At 38.0% G+C, this 16,402-nt stretch overlaps 2 protein-coding genes and 1 long non-coding RNA gene across 12 annotated transcripts in view; 2 read left to right on the top strand and 1 right to left on the bottom strand.

Annotated features, from left to right (window-relative positions):
• Positions 1-16,402, top strand: part of Fas3 (fasciclin 3) — a 302,280-nt gene that overhangs the window by 178,274 nt on the left and 107,604 nt on the right. The window lies entirely within an intron of this gene.
• Positions 1-16,402, top strand: part of LOC137000466 (uncharacterized) — a 128,161-nt gene that overhangs the window by 49,954 nt on the left and 61,805 nt on the right. Inside the window, exon 2 of the mRNA XM_067357020.1 lies at positions 2,878-2,946. Within this exon, the coding sequence (XP_067213121.1) occupies positions 2,878-2,946 (69 nt within the window). The remainder of the gene's footprint in view (positions 1-2,877; positions 2,947-16,402) is intronic.
• The window catches only part of LOC137000467 (uncharacterized), an 89,600-nt gene that overhangs the window by 37,099 nt on the left and 36,099 nt on the right, over positions 1-16,402 (bottom strand). The window lies entirely within an intron of this gene.

Genomic DNA, 16,402 nt, shown 5'->3' on the forward strand with positions numbered 1-16,402 from the left:
AATTGCGTACATTCTTTTTGTCCTTTGAGTATATTTAGCGGAAATGGGTTTGCAACTTTATCAATGCAGGTCATTTTATTACGATATTTTACAGAAAAAAATGCATTCGTGGAATTTTCTCTTTAGAGAGAGAGATATTTTGCGGGTCATATTTCAGCACTCTCGCATGATTTTTATTGCTGTTTTCCACTTCTCCTCGATGGCATATTTATCACTGGAGTTAAAATTTATGGTATTTTTACAAAAATATATGGACAACGTAATTTGATTATTTCGAATATTCGACATCGGCGTTTGTTGCGACAATAATGCCACCAACTATCAAAATACTTTCAACGCGAATCAGCGCGGAATTTGTGCGAGGATATTAACGTCATAGGGAAAACTCGTTTAATAGTAAAATACCGGAGGGAAGTAGTAGCGCGCGCTTTACTTCGAAGACATAATCCCTGCAAAAGACCGGAAATTAGGAAGGAAATGAGGTAGAACTAGTAAAACTAAGAGCATTTGAACTCTTCCACTTCTTTATCATACTTCCGCGAGTAATGTCTGTATCAGAACACACACCTCATATAACATTAAAAAGTCATTTTAAATTTACTTACACGCGTTTATTTATTCTTATTTTAAAGTCATTATGTATGTATATAAAAAAATAATTTAGTACTATATGATTTAAATATCTTTTCTTAATTATAAAAGGCTTCATGTTTAATTCAACAACATACTTATTTTACTCTTAGCATCGATCAATTTATTGCCAGCATTAATATTTCAAAAAATATCAGCTTTGAAGTAAATTTATTTTTGATATTTTTGGATATACCGTCTTATTTCTTAAATATCCTTGATTGCAACGTGGACTAAAATAAAAATTGGAGATTATAACGAAAGATGCGGTCGCGCGGAAAATAGAAACGATATGCCCGCACGTGAAGTGAATAATGCTGGATTGAAAAATTTGATGGTTTCGCAATATGTGAAGTTTCCACGTGGAGCGAGCGAGCGAGCGTTCCGAGTTCGGGTGAAAAACCTCTCAAGGGATGCCGAGCAATTTTTCAGCTTCCCATGTCGAGCCGCCTAATGTGAATTTATGGGATTATTTCATCGTTGAGAAAGAGAGATGGAGAATAGACTGCATCATTGAGCGATGCACGACGTCTAAATACATATACAGCGGCTTAGAAATGTGCGACTCTTGCTAAAAAATCGTCTGATGTGACGATACATATTTTATAACTGAATTATTGAATACAATATTTTCGATATCGAAACGTAGAAATTTAAATTTTACAATGTGTATTTTGATCGCTATTTTCATAACTTTTTAATATCATTATTTTTGTGGAAAAAACGAATTCAAACAATAAGAATGTAAAATATTTTTAAAATTTTAATATTTTTTAGCAATTTTTTTCCGCTGTAAAGCTCTTCAATCTATTCTGGTATATAGTGTAACGATTTACGCGTGAGTGTGCAGCTGTTGCTTCGAGATTGCTCGATATTACGGAATTTTATGACTCAATCCGATGCATTATCGATACGTACGACGATTTGAGTTACAACGACGCCTCTATCGAGCATCGCTAAATTGCTGGGAAGCCGCAGCGTCGCCACTCGAAAGTACTGCCTTGTATGAATACAGCGGCTCGTATTCACGTCATTTAATGGAATACTCTCATCTTCTGCCAGCATACAATACGATCCTCATATTATATAAATGACCCTTGAACAACCACATTTAGCTCTAAATGTAGAACTTATTGATGAAATATCGGAAATAGAAAATCATCAAGTTAGCTCAGCATTTAAAAAATAACACGATTATTATGACGAAGTTAAACTTGACTAAATTATCCAACTGACATGTTTGTTACACTCTATTTTTTTTCTCCGTTAAATATTTATTGATTATCAGTTTCATCGACAATTTATTTCAAACGTTACATCAATTAAAAACAAATTGGATAATTCTATTTAAATTCAATTTTCTATTGAAAATTTATTTCGATCTCTGTGGGATTCTAAACTTTCCCTACAAAATCATTTACTCAGATTGATCGAAGCGATTTGACGGGTGTAATGGTTATTGCCAGCTAAGTAGAAATTAGATGAAACATTGAATCACTTCGTGTGCTAATATAAACTGTCGTAACTCGCGAGTTTGAGCAAACTCCGATACAGCAGCGATTCTCGTTTTCATCGGTCGCTATATTGATCACGAGTCCGGATGAGGCCGCTGCGGATTATCCATCCCCGAGCATGTTTCGCGAGAATGAAAAAGAAAAGATACGCGAGATGAAAGCACGCAAATAACACAACTTGGCAGAATAATAAATGAAGGACGAAAGAAAGTGGAAAATATCCGCCGAAGGCTCGGGCGTCGGAGACGAGTGGGCGGAAGACACGCGGGAGGAATAGAAAAAAAAAGCGAGGTTTCACGTGGAATGTCAGAATGTGCGGAAGAATGAGGGCACGAAGAGCTTCGTAGTGAGCGATGTGCGAAAAATATGTAAAATATGATGTAAAAATGATGAAAATGTGTGTCCTGCCGTCGCTGACGTGTTGTAATTAATTTGCGTCGAACGAGCTCAATGTTTTAACGGATGAATAAGCGAAACATTCGATCAAAAAATGGCGAGCATTTTTCCCATTACAAAATCGCTAAGGAAACAGTTCTTGTGTAATATTTTGCAAAAACAGTTTTCGAATATTTTGGACGTATAAAATTGTTCCGTTTTTATTTACACTAATTGAAACTAAGTTAATAGCGCGGTTTAGTTGTAGGATGTAGCATACGCGAAATAATTTTAGCAACGATATTTGGCTACGGAATTACCAACAACGAACTAACAAATTGGTTTATTTTTGTTTCAGGTGAGATTGCATTTTATGAATCGTTTTCACCGGACTGATGGCCGAGTATTTCGTTTCATTCAATCTTCGGTGAGATAACACGGAATTTAAAGTACACATCAAACTATTTTTTAATTTTAAGTAAAAAATATATGTATATTTCAGCTCGTCATGTTAATTTTATAATTCGGACGAATAACTTTTATTTATTTGATAGGTTGCTAAGATTTTGCTAAGATAATATTATTCATATATGAAATTATTATTAATGTGTAACGTCTTATGAAATGTAATCAATATTGCAAATTCAATACTATCAGTCCTTTCTAACGCATTAATACTTATGGAGTAAAAGACTGCGGTAAATTTTTGCGCGACATTTATATCCGCAGAATCATTTATGTTCTTCTTACGTGACGTCTCAGGGGAGTGTGACACTCCCGGGACTTAACGATCCGATGCTGTCCGCGAAATTGTGAGATATTAGCAGTTCACGTCCGATTGAATTGTCCGCTAACTGCTCCCCTCGCGAGCATTTCTTTCGCCCAGTTGGCCGGCTGTAAAGTGCATCACTCGTCGGCGGAATCGAAAAGCGGAGCAAGATAGAAACACGCTACTCGTAAAAGTCCATTCCATGGCCGAACGGATTTTACAGCCCGGCATAATTGGTTGTAACCGTGGCAGTTAAGGGTGCTCGATGAGATCGTTAATCTACAGCCATTTGCCGCTCTCGTTGTCTACTTAATGCCTACTTAAAGCTTTTACGAGCGTTTCCGGGTATCGACGTGTCTCTAACGCGCGTGGCGACGCGCGTTATGACGTTGTCGTCGATCGTAAAGCTCGCGCGAAAGATCAACGAAACTTAGACGCTGCTCAGCCGCGCGTCCGTTAATAGCGTTTTACATTTTAGCGCGATGTTTGGAGTATATTTAGTTGCGGCGCGGCTCAATTTATATTTTATTGCGGTTGATATAACTAACTAAACGTGCACACGTTATTTATATATTTTTACTCTTTGTTGAATGAAATAAAAACCGCGTAAAAACCACCGACGCGCGATGTTATATACAGGGTGATTCAAAATAACCTGATGTCCTTGCAATGCCATATTCTTGAGCGAATTCTGAGACGATTTTTCCTTTTACAAAATTTTGTCCGAAGCTTAGTTTTCGAGTTATAATTGAAAATAGGTAGCAACTTACGAGTTCGATACAACGGGCAGGCAGGGACGCGCAATGTATAATGAGACTGTCAAGTGTTTACTGTCGTCTCATGACGCATTGCACCGTCCCTGCCTGTCCGTTGTATCGGACTCGTAAGTAGCAAATTATTTTCAATTATAACTCGAAAACTAAGCTTCGGACAAAATTTTGTAAAAGGAAAAATCGTCTCAGAATTCGCTCAAGAATATGGCATTGCAAGGACATCAGGTTATTTTGAATCACCCTGTATATAAGCAAATTCATTTTTCCAAATTTATATAATAATTTATCGTATTTCAGAAATAAGGATAAAGTGCATTCAGATAAATATCAACATATTTTACAAAAATATAAAATATAAATTAAAATTTTTCCAAAATAATTTAATTTTTTGCACATAGACATGAAAAGATCAGAAACAATTTAATTTTTCTTAGAGATTTAATCCTTACAGAAAGTTCGCTGCTGAAACAGAATTAATTGCCACGGCATGCAACAATGTCAGCTAGATTCTTGTTTATAAATAAAAGCACATATCGTTGTCTCTGAGATGGTTGCCAGACACGGCATTTGTCAAGCTTCAAAGGGATAGCCTGCGAGTCCGGAACTCCGACCAAGAGAAACGCTTTTAATAGCAATAGGCAACTATGTAATGACTTGAGCTGCGCACCGTCGCGCACCAAAGTTTTGAGCTTTGACTTGTATTCGCCGCATTGCTACGTTATTTCGCTAACTCGCGTCCGAGATTTGCCTGCAGATTTAATTTAATCCTGTAAACGTATCAACCTGCACATCTGAGTGGCAAATAGAATGCGTTGTCAGGAATCTTTTAATTATATCGTTTGACGGTAAAACTATATTATGACGTTTGTATTAAATTGCTTGACTATTATCAACGTATTATGTACCGAATATTTCACCGTACATTTGTCTATAGCTGAACGTAGATTTTTTATTTGCACACAATTAAGTATAAAATTATTCTTTATGTGAAAGGAGAAAATTATGATTAATCTTTTAAAAATGGAAACTTTTTCAATATTGTTTAATATCGTTGAAAAACATTGTGATTTTGTACATTGAAAATTCGAAAAATACTTATATTAAATTATTGTGTACTCTAGAAATGTTCTTTTATGTCATGTTCAAATAACAGATTTTTTATCAACTTAGTTTTTTAATGAAAATGTCATAGCGCGAGTAACTTTTCAATTAAAGTGAAAATAAAATGCTTTTACAAATTTAAAAATGCAAATCAGTAAAAAAATAATAAAAAGTTTTTAGTAAAAAATTTTATTCCGAAGATATTTGTTGCAAAAATATTAAATATTTAAATTTACGTTATATAAAAATTATTTCTGATAATAAAAGATTGATTCTAACATCGCTAAAGTATCTGTATTTAAAGTTTTACGCCGGCGGATTGACGCAAACTATACATGTATATTGGTGGAAATATTTCTCTGGCGCAATGCATATCAAGTGAGCATATTTTCATGTAAGCTTAAAACGTAACGATCCAAGCGACGCGGCGAAAAACGACAATTTTGTAGCGCGTGTCAGAAAATATCCGCGTTGTGAAAATGCCGAGGAACCTTCTGCCAGCCCAGATATCCAGACAAGAAATATACGCCGCGCAATTTAAATCACAACGATGCACGGGGGAAAACCTGCAGCCACCAAAACAACCTAGGACGGAGGCTGGGCAGGGAAACACTCCGCGAAACACAACCGGTTGCATGCATTAGCATTGTCGAAGCAAGCTGCCACTTTAGCGGCGAAAGGGTTCGCCTCGCATTTGCATGAATAAGCAACGTCCGTGAAGCTGTTTGTCCAACCCTAGCGAATGTAAAGTTTCCGGCGGCAGTAACGCTTGAAGCACGCATAGAGATCAATTAATTTAGTTAAGATTGATATTAGTATCAATTAAGAAATTGGATCACGAACCCCTTTTTCGGTGTCGATCGAAATAGAATGAAATATTTGATGACCAATTTTTGAATAAATGATATTAACATTGAGCGTAATTCAGTTAATGTTCACTGTTATGTCCAAGGCATTATTAATTAATTTCATTGATTAATTAATGTTATTGAATAAGAGATGCTAAGTATTTTTGAATATCGGGAAAATAGTGAATCTCGCAGTACATTCTAATTATGAACAAATGGCATTAGTTTTGAGAAGGAAATTGTATTCGAAGTTAATATTTGCCGTACTATTTCACTGGTGCGAGACACAAATGTGCCCTTAATGTAATTAAATGGCACCAAAGTGTATATATATATCTTTCTCTCCCGGCGAGGGAATATAAATTAATGTTTTGTGGCCGAGAAAATCACTTATTCATTCGACAAAATATTTAGCGGTGTAGCTCGGGTGTAACAGAGGCGCATTCTCGGAGATACGTTCGCGAAGACACATTACGCTTTTCGCGATGTTGTGCGGCGGAGAATATAGTATGTTCATGAATACAATCGCGGAAAGTTACAATTGTTATTCTCTTTTTTAAAAAACCTAGTAAAACTGCTCGTTATAAGTTACAATATTTCGTAGTTTCTGCTTCTTATTTTTTAATTGTGAAACAATGGTGGACGGCTATTCAGCGTGTTATTCAGACATGGAAAGGTGCAGGCATCTTCTGACTACGTAGCTCTTTCAAATGTGCCCTTCAAAAATGCACCGCAAATGCATTCTAGCCGTAATTTCGTTTCTACCGACGTTCCTAGAAAGCTTCCTCGCATAACGAAAACTGGATTTAAGCATCTTTCAAAGGGTACCTAGCATCCATTCAAAGCGGCATCACAATTTTCTGCATTTTTCGCGCGTGAATGCACATCACCGACTCTCATTAAATTTTAACGACCGAATTTCATGATATAAAAATATCCTTTTGTTAACGTAATGCACTTGCGTCATTTATATAATATTTTTATATTCATTTTATTGATGTCCCAAATCGTGAAACTACTACGTGAAAATCACATGCTAAATGAGACATGAATAATTTCAAACATCTTACAATTTCACTGAATTTAAAACCACCACAAATAATCCTGAATAATTAATTAATGATAACGAACGTCGAATATAATACTTTTGAGCTAATTATAAAATTTAAGTTATCATAAACGTTTAAAGTAATCGTATTATTTTATTAGAAACAACATTTGTTAAATTGTTATTTTCAACACAGAAGACGATTAAAAGCACTTTAGAATTTCTTGCGATTCTTTTAAATTCTATTGTGGCACGTCTATGTCAAGCAGCATATAAAGATATATATATATATATATATATATATATATATAAGACTTAGCGGTTAGATTGGCCCCACGCTATCCTTCTAAAGGTTAATCGCTGGTTCTATAGAGGTCTGTCGAGTACAAAAGGGCTGAAGGTTGCCAAGCTATCTCCAAGAGAGAATCGATCGAGGTGGTCACTTAGCGCGCATGTTTCACGAAACGAAGCTGTAAAAGCCTATTTGCATGGGACATTAAGTTTTACGATAGTAATAATTACAACTATGCGATGTCATTCATTTTTGATACAATTTTTGTTCTAGAGAACTGTTTTATCCATTATATTTAAATTATAAAATTATTAATATTTTTTAAATCTTTGTTTCAGTATGTTCAAAGATTCACTTAAAAATTGTCAAATCTTTTTTCTCTTGTAATTTTTTATATCTTTATTTTTATGAATTCAAGAGCTATGCATTACTTTTTTTAAAGCAAAGAAATCAACGAATTATAAAAAATATAGGAGAAAATAAAATAAAAAATAACAGAAATATGTGATTGCTTATCACAGCTATTAGAGCTATTTTTACAGGACTTTTTATTTAAAAAATGATATAATAAACATAAATTCATAAAAATAGTGAGAATTATATACAAAATTGTAGTTATCTCAAAGTATCTTAATTGGAATTACGTTTGGAATTCTCTGTAATTGTTTCTCACGCGAATCATCGTATTCGCGTGAGAGCATTAAATTAATTCGCAATTACTTTACAGATACAGAAAAAGAGAGAGAAACATACGCATTTTATGAAATAATTAATTAAGATCGAAAAATGCAATTACTTTTGTGCAAGAATTTATTTAACTCTGCATAAAGTAACGTTCAATATTTGAGTGCTAATAAGCCGGAGTCGTTGAAAGGATTAAATTTTAGAGAAAGATGACGCAATAATGCGTCTACTCGCGAATCGCGGAACTATTCGACGATGATAAAACGAAACGCTTTCTTTCCGCAATGTCATTTCTCCCATGGCTGACATAGTCGTTACCGGATCTCTTGGTATTCGACGGAGCGCATCGCGAAATAATGATCGGCCCGTTCCTTCCGGCCGTTGCGCGTTTGGCATTACGCGGCGCGCGTATACGGAGGCCTGGATAATGGATGTTTACGCATGATGTCATGCATGATCCTTGCTCCCTCCTCGATTGTTTCGCCCGGTACGTGAGAGCCTGCCACGGGGGTAGCTCGCGCGCGCAGGAACGGTTCCGCGACTGTAGGACCTCACCACTCTCGTTACGGAAGCGTACACACGTACGCACGCCGTTGACGTAACTCGGCCTCGCCTCGCCTCGTCTCGTCTCGCTCGGTAATTATACCGGCTCAATAACCGCCATTGTGTTACGTTGCGGCGAACATTTTGACGTATGTCGGATCCGGCGCTGACTACTTGCTTGTAACCCGCGGTGAAATTACGACGGGATGGGCATTACGTTACATACTTGTTACATATGGAAATATCGCCCCTTCTATCGGATTCCGTATTCTATGTACGGAGAAGACAGCGAATCCTTTCACTAGAATCTACATTTTTTCACAATGTCGATGCATCCGCGAATCAATAAAGAAAAAATATCTTTGATAAATTGCTTTGACAAAAAGCAATCCTTTACGAATGAAAAAGCAAATGTAAGCAATTCTTGAATGATATAAAGAAAAGAAAACATTGAACGGAACTGTGTAATAGAGAATGAATTGTGAAACTCGATTTTTTGGCTACAATATTTTTTGTGTTCATTAAATTTACAATTTATCTTAAATAGCTTATAAATTAAAAATTTTAAGAATTAACATTTTATATCAAATAACACACTTTTGTGCATATGAGATACAAAATAAAAAATCTCAAAAGTAATAATTAGTTTCACATTAGATGAGTGTAGCAAATATTATAAACAATGTTAAAAAATCCATTTGCAACGTCTATATATACTGGTACTTTTTCTATCAATCACGCGAAAATTTGTTCGCGGCATTTTAAAGTCACTAACGCGAAAAGTTACGCGAGTGATCGCGTATCAGTATTGGGATCTATTGAGCTGCCTCGCAGATTGAGTCGTTAGAATGCAGGACGAGCCGACCTCTAAAATGTACTCTTTGTATGCCGAACGAATTAGATTTATCGATGAAACACCTGCGAACTTTTGCGCGCGAGCTCGGCTGCATAGTGCAACAAATGCACTACTATTTTCCGGCAACACGTAGGAAACCCACGGGATGTTTGTTTTCTGTTTAGATATTACAGAAACGTATAGTAGCCTGCGTAAGGTCTTGCAGTGAAAGAATGGCCCGTTCAACGCAACAAGCCAGGGAAAAATATGATCTTGTTGGCAAAACTTTATGAGAATTTATTAACATATTAGTTAAGCGATTAAAAAAATTAACTGAAAATACATTAACTTTTTAACATTTTCCATGAAGAAAATAAAATTGATATAGGATTTTACTAGAAATTTAAATATAAATTATTAAATATAAATAATTAAATATAAATAATTAAATATAAATTTTCCGGATTATATTGCTTCGCTTGATTAAATATTTATGCTCAATAAAATATTAACGCTTTAAAAACTTGACCTTATAATTATCGCATAATTATATATTATAATGTCATAATAAAGTAGCATTAACGTTGAAGTTGTAATACTGAAAGACATCTCGAATATGGTGAAGAATTTACGCCGGTAATGGAGTGAATTTTCTCATGAAGAAATCGCGATCTTCACAGTGGAAGTGGCGCCATAGCTGGTTTGCAAGTCGTTTTTAAATGTGCTTTGATGTCAATACCATTCCGCACTTAGAGCGTTAAAAGTATGCTTTCACGACTGCATTTAAATGCAAATGGAATAAAGCGTCTTCTTTGTTACGCTTTCCTATCGCGCTTTATCTCTTCCGTTTTTCTTGACCATGTTCTCTTCACTCTTTTAATTCTTGTGAGTCTAAAATGTTCTGTGCGTGCTTTTTATGATGAGCTTTATTTAATGGACAATTATACTAATTCATCACTCGATGTAAATTTAATTACTGCGTTATATGAATTTATACAAAATAATGACACATTTCCGCGACGAAAAGATACGAGCAAATCAAAACGATTCGTCGACATCTTCGAAAGCCAAATGAATTTCCGGTACATAAAGCCAACGTTCCTCCTCCTCGTCTGGGGTCTCTTTAGGCATGCATAGAAAACGGAAAACATCAAAACTGTCGACGCTCAACCTTATTTGAGATGTCTTGCTCGCGCCATTTCATTAACCGCGCTCGAAGCGGCAGTCGTGTAATATGAATATGCAATTTTATGACCACTCCGGGGAAACTCACGTACGTACACGGGCGAGTTATGTGCCTCGTCCCAGGAGAACCTCTCCGGGGCTTATTCGCGAGGAAAGTTACGAACACACAGAGACGCGGGGCGAGCGCGCCAAGTCACCGGGTCTGTAATGTCGTGTACACCGTGCTGCAGCCAGGTTTCTATGCCACGAGTGGAAAATTTCAAAATTCATTTCTCTGAGAGTCGTAGCAAGCGTTCATTCATTCGTTCGTAAAACCGATGTACGTCTTTTTCGCAGCGGGATAGCAAACATTGGGGAGTTCGGCGGTCCCTGAAGAGGGGCGACGTCCCTGCGCAAATCCGCGGCGAGTCAAGCATTCGTAGTAAATTATCCGCGTAATTGTAAACACATGCGGTCCTTTCTTTCGCTAAATTTCTCCTGGATTTCCCGTGAACCACGCGCGCGCGCCCCGAATTTTCCACGCCATCGTCGCTCGCCGGATGACAAAAGCCAGGCTTTCGGAAACGTTCGGTCCCGGCAATAGTTGGCGGTGCGCGTCGTTTAAGATCGTTATCTTTAATGATGCCTGATCCTCCGAAGCCACCGCGATCGTTGACGGCTGCAAGTGCATTACTCACTGGCGCGCGAAGTCCACCGTAACGACGCCGGCAACAAAAGTAAAAGGGTGATCCTTTTGCAGTGGGCGTGACCTTCGATTTCTCACGAGCCAGTGCGTGACGAATTGTGACGATATAGTAGTCAAGCTACACGAGCGTTCTTGTCTGCAATTTCCTGTCTGTCGCTCACTATGTACACAGAAGTACCTAAGTGTAGAGAAGTGTTGTAGGTGTGTCCTCCTATGCTAAACCTCGAACTTTAGCTTTCTATAGCGAAGAAGTAATTATGTTGCAGAGAACGGTGGGCAATATTGAATCAATTTAAATATCCTGCAATATGATAAAAAATGTTTCTTTGCCAGAACGATTTTTGTATTAAGTACACAGTATTTCAAATTGATATCGACAACTTATTTTTTGCTTGCCAATGCTTCTATATTAATCTTTTATTTGCGTTGGAATCCGAATATAGTAAAGCACTTTCGAATAAAATTATAATTTACGTACTTTTTATGAAATTTTTTGATTTATATTTTTATGGAAAACGTGCGTTCTTTTTTAACGTAATTACCTAAGTTTGATGCAACGATAAAAGTGTACGTGTATAGCTCCGACGAATGATATTTTCAACTCGACCCATGCGACACATTCGTCATATAATTAGTTTATGAACTCTAGTAAAAGCGTAACACAGAGACCGTCCCTTGCGTCGGTGCGAGTGAGAAAGCGAATGACCGACTCGATCGCCATTAAATTTAGAGCAATAATTGAGTTTGTCGTCCGTGTACTGTGGGAAATCTATATCGGGAGACGGCAAGAAATACGTCACCGTAACGTAGACGGATACAATTAAAATGTTAATGGCAACATGCCCGCAAGTCGATGAGAGAGAGAGAGAGAGATGGAGTGCAGGATGCATTATTAGTCTGTAAAAAAAGACAATGGAATCGATTATGAACGTAAAGACCATCCGGAGGTCGGATGTAGCGTGCCAAAAAAGCGAAATCGATACTCGAACGAGCGCTGGCCTGTCTGGTCTTATTGTTCGGCTGATAACGACGCCGGAAGAGAGGTCGAGAGGCGAGGGATGGAGATAGCGCGCAACTGGAAGCAGATCGGGAGATCCGGAATGAAGTAGATGAAGAAGGAGAAGAGGAAGGAAGGTCGCGCAAACGGCGCCAGCCTCGCGCGCGGTCTTAACGCCGCTACTTTCCCGCCGAAACGTAATTTAAAAGTTGGCAAGCCTCTGCTGCTGGCTGTAGCGGTGACACTCGCCGCTGTTAATGAAACTTCCTGCGCGACTCTCACACTTTCAATTTTCCACCGCGTGACCGTGCGCGCCGCACCCCCGCACAATCGTGTCTCACAAGTTATCCTCCTCCCCCCCAGTAACACACCACCTACTTTTCCGCTATTTCACTCTCGTCCCGTCGCCTCCCCGGAAGATCCTCGTCCTCTTCCTCTTCGTCGTTTTTCGGCGATACCGATACAGATTCCCCAACGAACAGCCGTCGGCTTCCATATATTTTTTTATCGCTGCCATGTGCGTTATCAACGCCCATTTTGCCGAGCTTGCTCCGCTCGCTATTCCTTTGTTGCCTCTGTCGACGTTGTTGGTTCGATGTTCGAGACAGCATCAGCATTAAAACGGATCGATTGACTGCGTCGCTCAAAGCCCGTCCTTCTTAGTTAACTGGCAAATCGGCGACAATGCCAGCTTTGGCGTTGAAGAGAACCATTCAAAGCGCACGTCGGTGCTTTTAAATAAATTCACAAAGCGAGAATGCTATTAAATATATTATATAAATCCCGCGAACTCCACGGAGTGTCCTTACAACGTCTTTTCAGCGGTTATAATTGTGCGCGATCAAAGAATCTCGTAGATTAGTATTTAAATTGGAGATCATTGCGAATCCTTTTTAAACTTAAGCCATCCATTCGAGAAAATCCTCCCTATATATCGCGAAAGAGGCGCATATATATCTTATTCCTTGGATATTCTTGTCGCTATCTATTTTTAGTTACCATATAACATACGATAAAAGAAGAAAATTAATTAACTTTTAACGAATGACTGGCACATTCCTTTTCCGCAATGATCGATTTCGCCGCGTTGCAAAAACTCGACCGATTTAATTTCCGAATTCCGGGCTCGCGATCAGAGCGCAATTGTCGACGAATTACAGCAGTCTCGAAAATATCTGCGATCACGGACGACGGATTTGCCGGTGGATTTTCGGAACGCGAAAACCGTGCGCAATACGAACCGGAATACCTCGCGGCCGCTCACTGCTTCTGCCGCGTTCCATCGCGGTATTCCGCTCGGTATATGTACATATCCTACGTATAACGTCGCGACGCGACGGGGTGCAAATAAGCGCAAAATGACTGGCGGCACCTGGTCATATTGGCGTAAAGTTGGAAAACGTCTGCCAATATGCAAGGCCTCGACACCTATCTCCGTCGTCTCACGACGGAATTCATGGCTGCCACCATTCGTTGCTCCTCTGCTTGTCGCGAAACTTCGACTTGCGGAAGAGGTGGTAGTCCCGGCGACGGATATGGAAAGACAGGGAATAGGGGAAAACTTCGGCGGGACTGATATAGTCGGGGTTTTTTTTTTTTTTTTTGCGTCATCCTGGGAATACACACAGGGTCGCGTGAAAAACGACGTATCCGTTTGAACCGGATAGGGGAACGAGTGTGTCGAATTCGCGATAGGTAGTAAAATGCGGTGAAAAGTGGCACAACTTTTAAGAAAATATATCGAACACGCGTGTACGTATATTGCATGGCGGCAAGGCCGTACACGTGATAACAGTAAATAATGATTCATAAAATAATTAAATGGAATGTTTATTTTAATTTATGTAAACAATTGCTTCGAAATATGTATTAAAGCTATCGGCTTATATAAATAAAATAAAACAAAATTGTTTTTGCTTTTATTTAGCGATATTTAAAAAAATATGAAAGTTATTGGATTATAAAAATAAAATAAAATTGCTTTTGATTTTTTTCATTTATTGAAACGAGCGTTTTGGAAAATACATCGAATAAAAATATTAATTATCCGCTCATGCTTGAAGCCAACACTTTTGTAAGTAAATAAAAGTAAGTTTATAAAAAAATACAGAAAAAGAGATAGATAACATTTAAGTCAATCTTTTTAATGTAATAACAACGATATGAATCGAAGCATACTGAGATTTTGATTTAAAAAGTGTGTATAATGTTTATTAACGATCGCTCCTGAATATTATGAACAATAGAAACGTGAGATGGAAAAAATTTAAATTGAAATGAGCAACAAGTGCAACCACAGTCGAAATATCAAGACGTCAATCATGCAAAGTGAGGCAAAATGCGAAAAACGTTCGCAGTAACGAAATGGAGGAATTAACTGAAAATCGGAAATCGCACCGAAACAAATGGAGAAAAAGAGGATAAGCTTGCGTATGCGCGTCCATCACTTTCATCGAAGCTGGCAGTGATATGGCAGAATCTGTTAACTTTCATATTGTGCGAGTGGATGCGTTTATCAATCTCTTTAAAAATTTTTATTTCGAACGACTACTGCGCGCATATTAACACGTCATATATATTTTCTTATTTACGCTTTAATTAATTTTGCAGTTGACTGAAATATTTGAACAATTTTTTTTTTAAGGAAATAGAAAATTCTCAAGAAATTTCTGAGATACCGTCAGTTTCATTGGTATGCAGATTTAAAACCACACCGCCGCCGGATTGAAATTTTTCTCTCCCCTCGAATTGCCCGAAAGAAGTTCAACGATAGTCCACGATTTTCAAATAAATCCACTAGCTGACGAAGGAACTCTCGCAGAAATACCCCATTCCGATGGACTGTGCGCCGGAAGCAATTCGCCCGAATCTGCATTGAATTGCTCGTCGTCTATAGTATTGTTCAAGACAAGGCGCGAGACCTGCTGCAGTGGACAAACGAAAGAATTGATATTCTTTCATTGTGCGCGCGAGTCTTGAATAATTCTCCCATTGAATTTTATTCATCTCAACGTGCGCGCGCGCGCGCGCAGAACGAGTAGAATAGGTAGAAGTAAATAATAATTGGACCATAGAAAAAAGTCAGAGTCCGCACACTGAAGCAGCTATTATGACGCGAAATATTACTTTCGTTTTTTCATCGCGGAGTCTAGAGGGATACGAGAAAATCATTTTGTTTAATGCAGCAAAGGAAATCATTATCACCATTGCGACCAGCAATGTTAAATTTCAGTCGAAATAAAATCAATTAAAACATTTAAAGTAGATCGCGTCTTTCAGTATATTGGATTTTCAAGGGCTTAAATTAATTTTTATTTATTAATTTTTTTACCAATTTTTAAATTTTAGCTTCAAATTTCTATAATTTTTTTAAATTGCGGCATTCCATACTCTTTTGCAATCATTTTTTAAAGAAAATGTGGCATATCGATATTTAAAATAATATTGTTGGACTAATGATATAATAAAGATGCGTCGATATTATTTAATTCATGAGCAGTATGTGGACAAGAATAATGAATACTTCGGATATTTTAAGAGAAATTTAATCGAAAGATATTATTTGAGGGGCACGGTAAAGAGACCGCGGCAACGATCGAAGATACTCGTTCAACTAATCCTAGCGAACTTCCAGCCGTTCTTTTAAGTGTTATTACTCCCGCCGGCTGATTAAAATCGCAATATTTCTCCTCAGAAGCGTTACAAACGCCTCGTTAAGAAGCAGGCCGCTGCCGAAAGTTTCGCGAGCGCATAAACGTTGGTCCCTTTGACATCGCGCGTTCAACCACGAAATAAGGCACTAAACAACAACGTGGCGGAACTATTGGCTGTGCCGAGTGGCCGTCCATCGGCCGCGGGAGCGTGGTTAACGAGGCCAATAATTATTCGTCCTGTGTCGCACGTAAGACGGCCGCCCATTGTGCGCGGCCGCCTCCACTGTTTTCAATACGATTGTCCTCCGGCCCGCCTTATTGTTGAAAGTTTCCATTGTCATTATTATTTCGTCGCATTATGCGCAGAGATTTATGGCCTCTTGTAATTTCGTCCGGGTCGCCTTGATCCTCGGATTACCGGGAACGTGAATCTCTCGCTTGGACTCTTTGATGTACGACGCAATTTCGCG

The sequence above is a fragment of the Linepithema humile genome, chromosome 6 (genome assembly GCF_040581485.1).
Source record: "Linepithema humile isolate Giens D197 chromosome 6, Lhum_UNIL_v1.0, whole genome shotgun sequence".
Classification (NCBI taxonomy): domain Eukaryota; kingdom Metazoa; phylum Arthropoda; class Insecta; order Hymenoptera; family Formicidae; genus Linepithema; species Linepithema humile.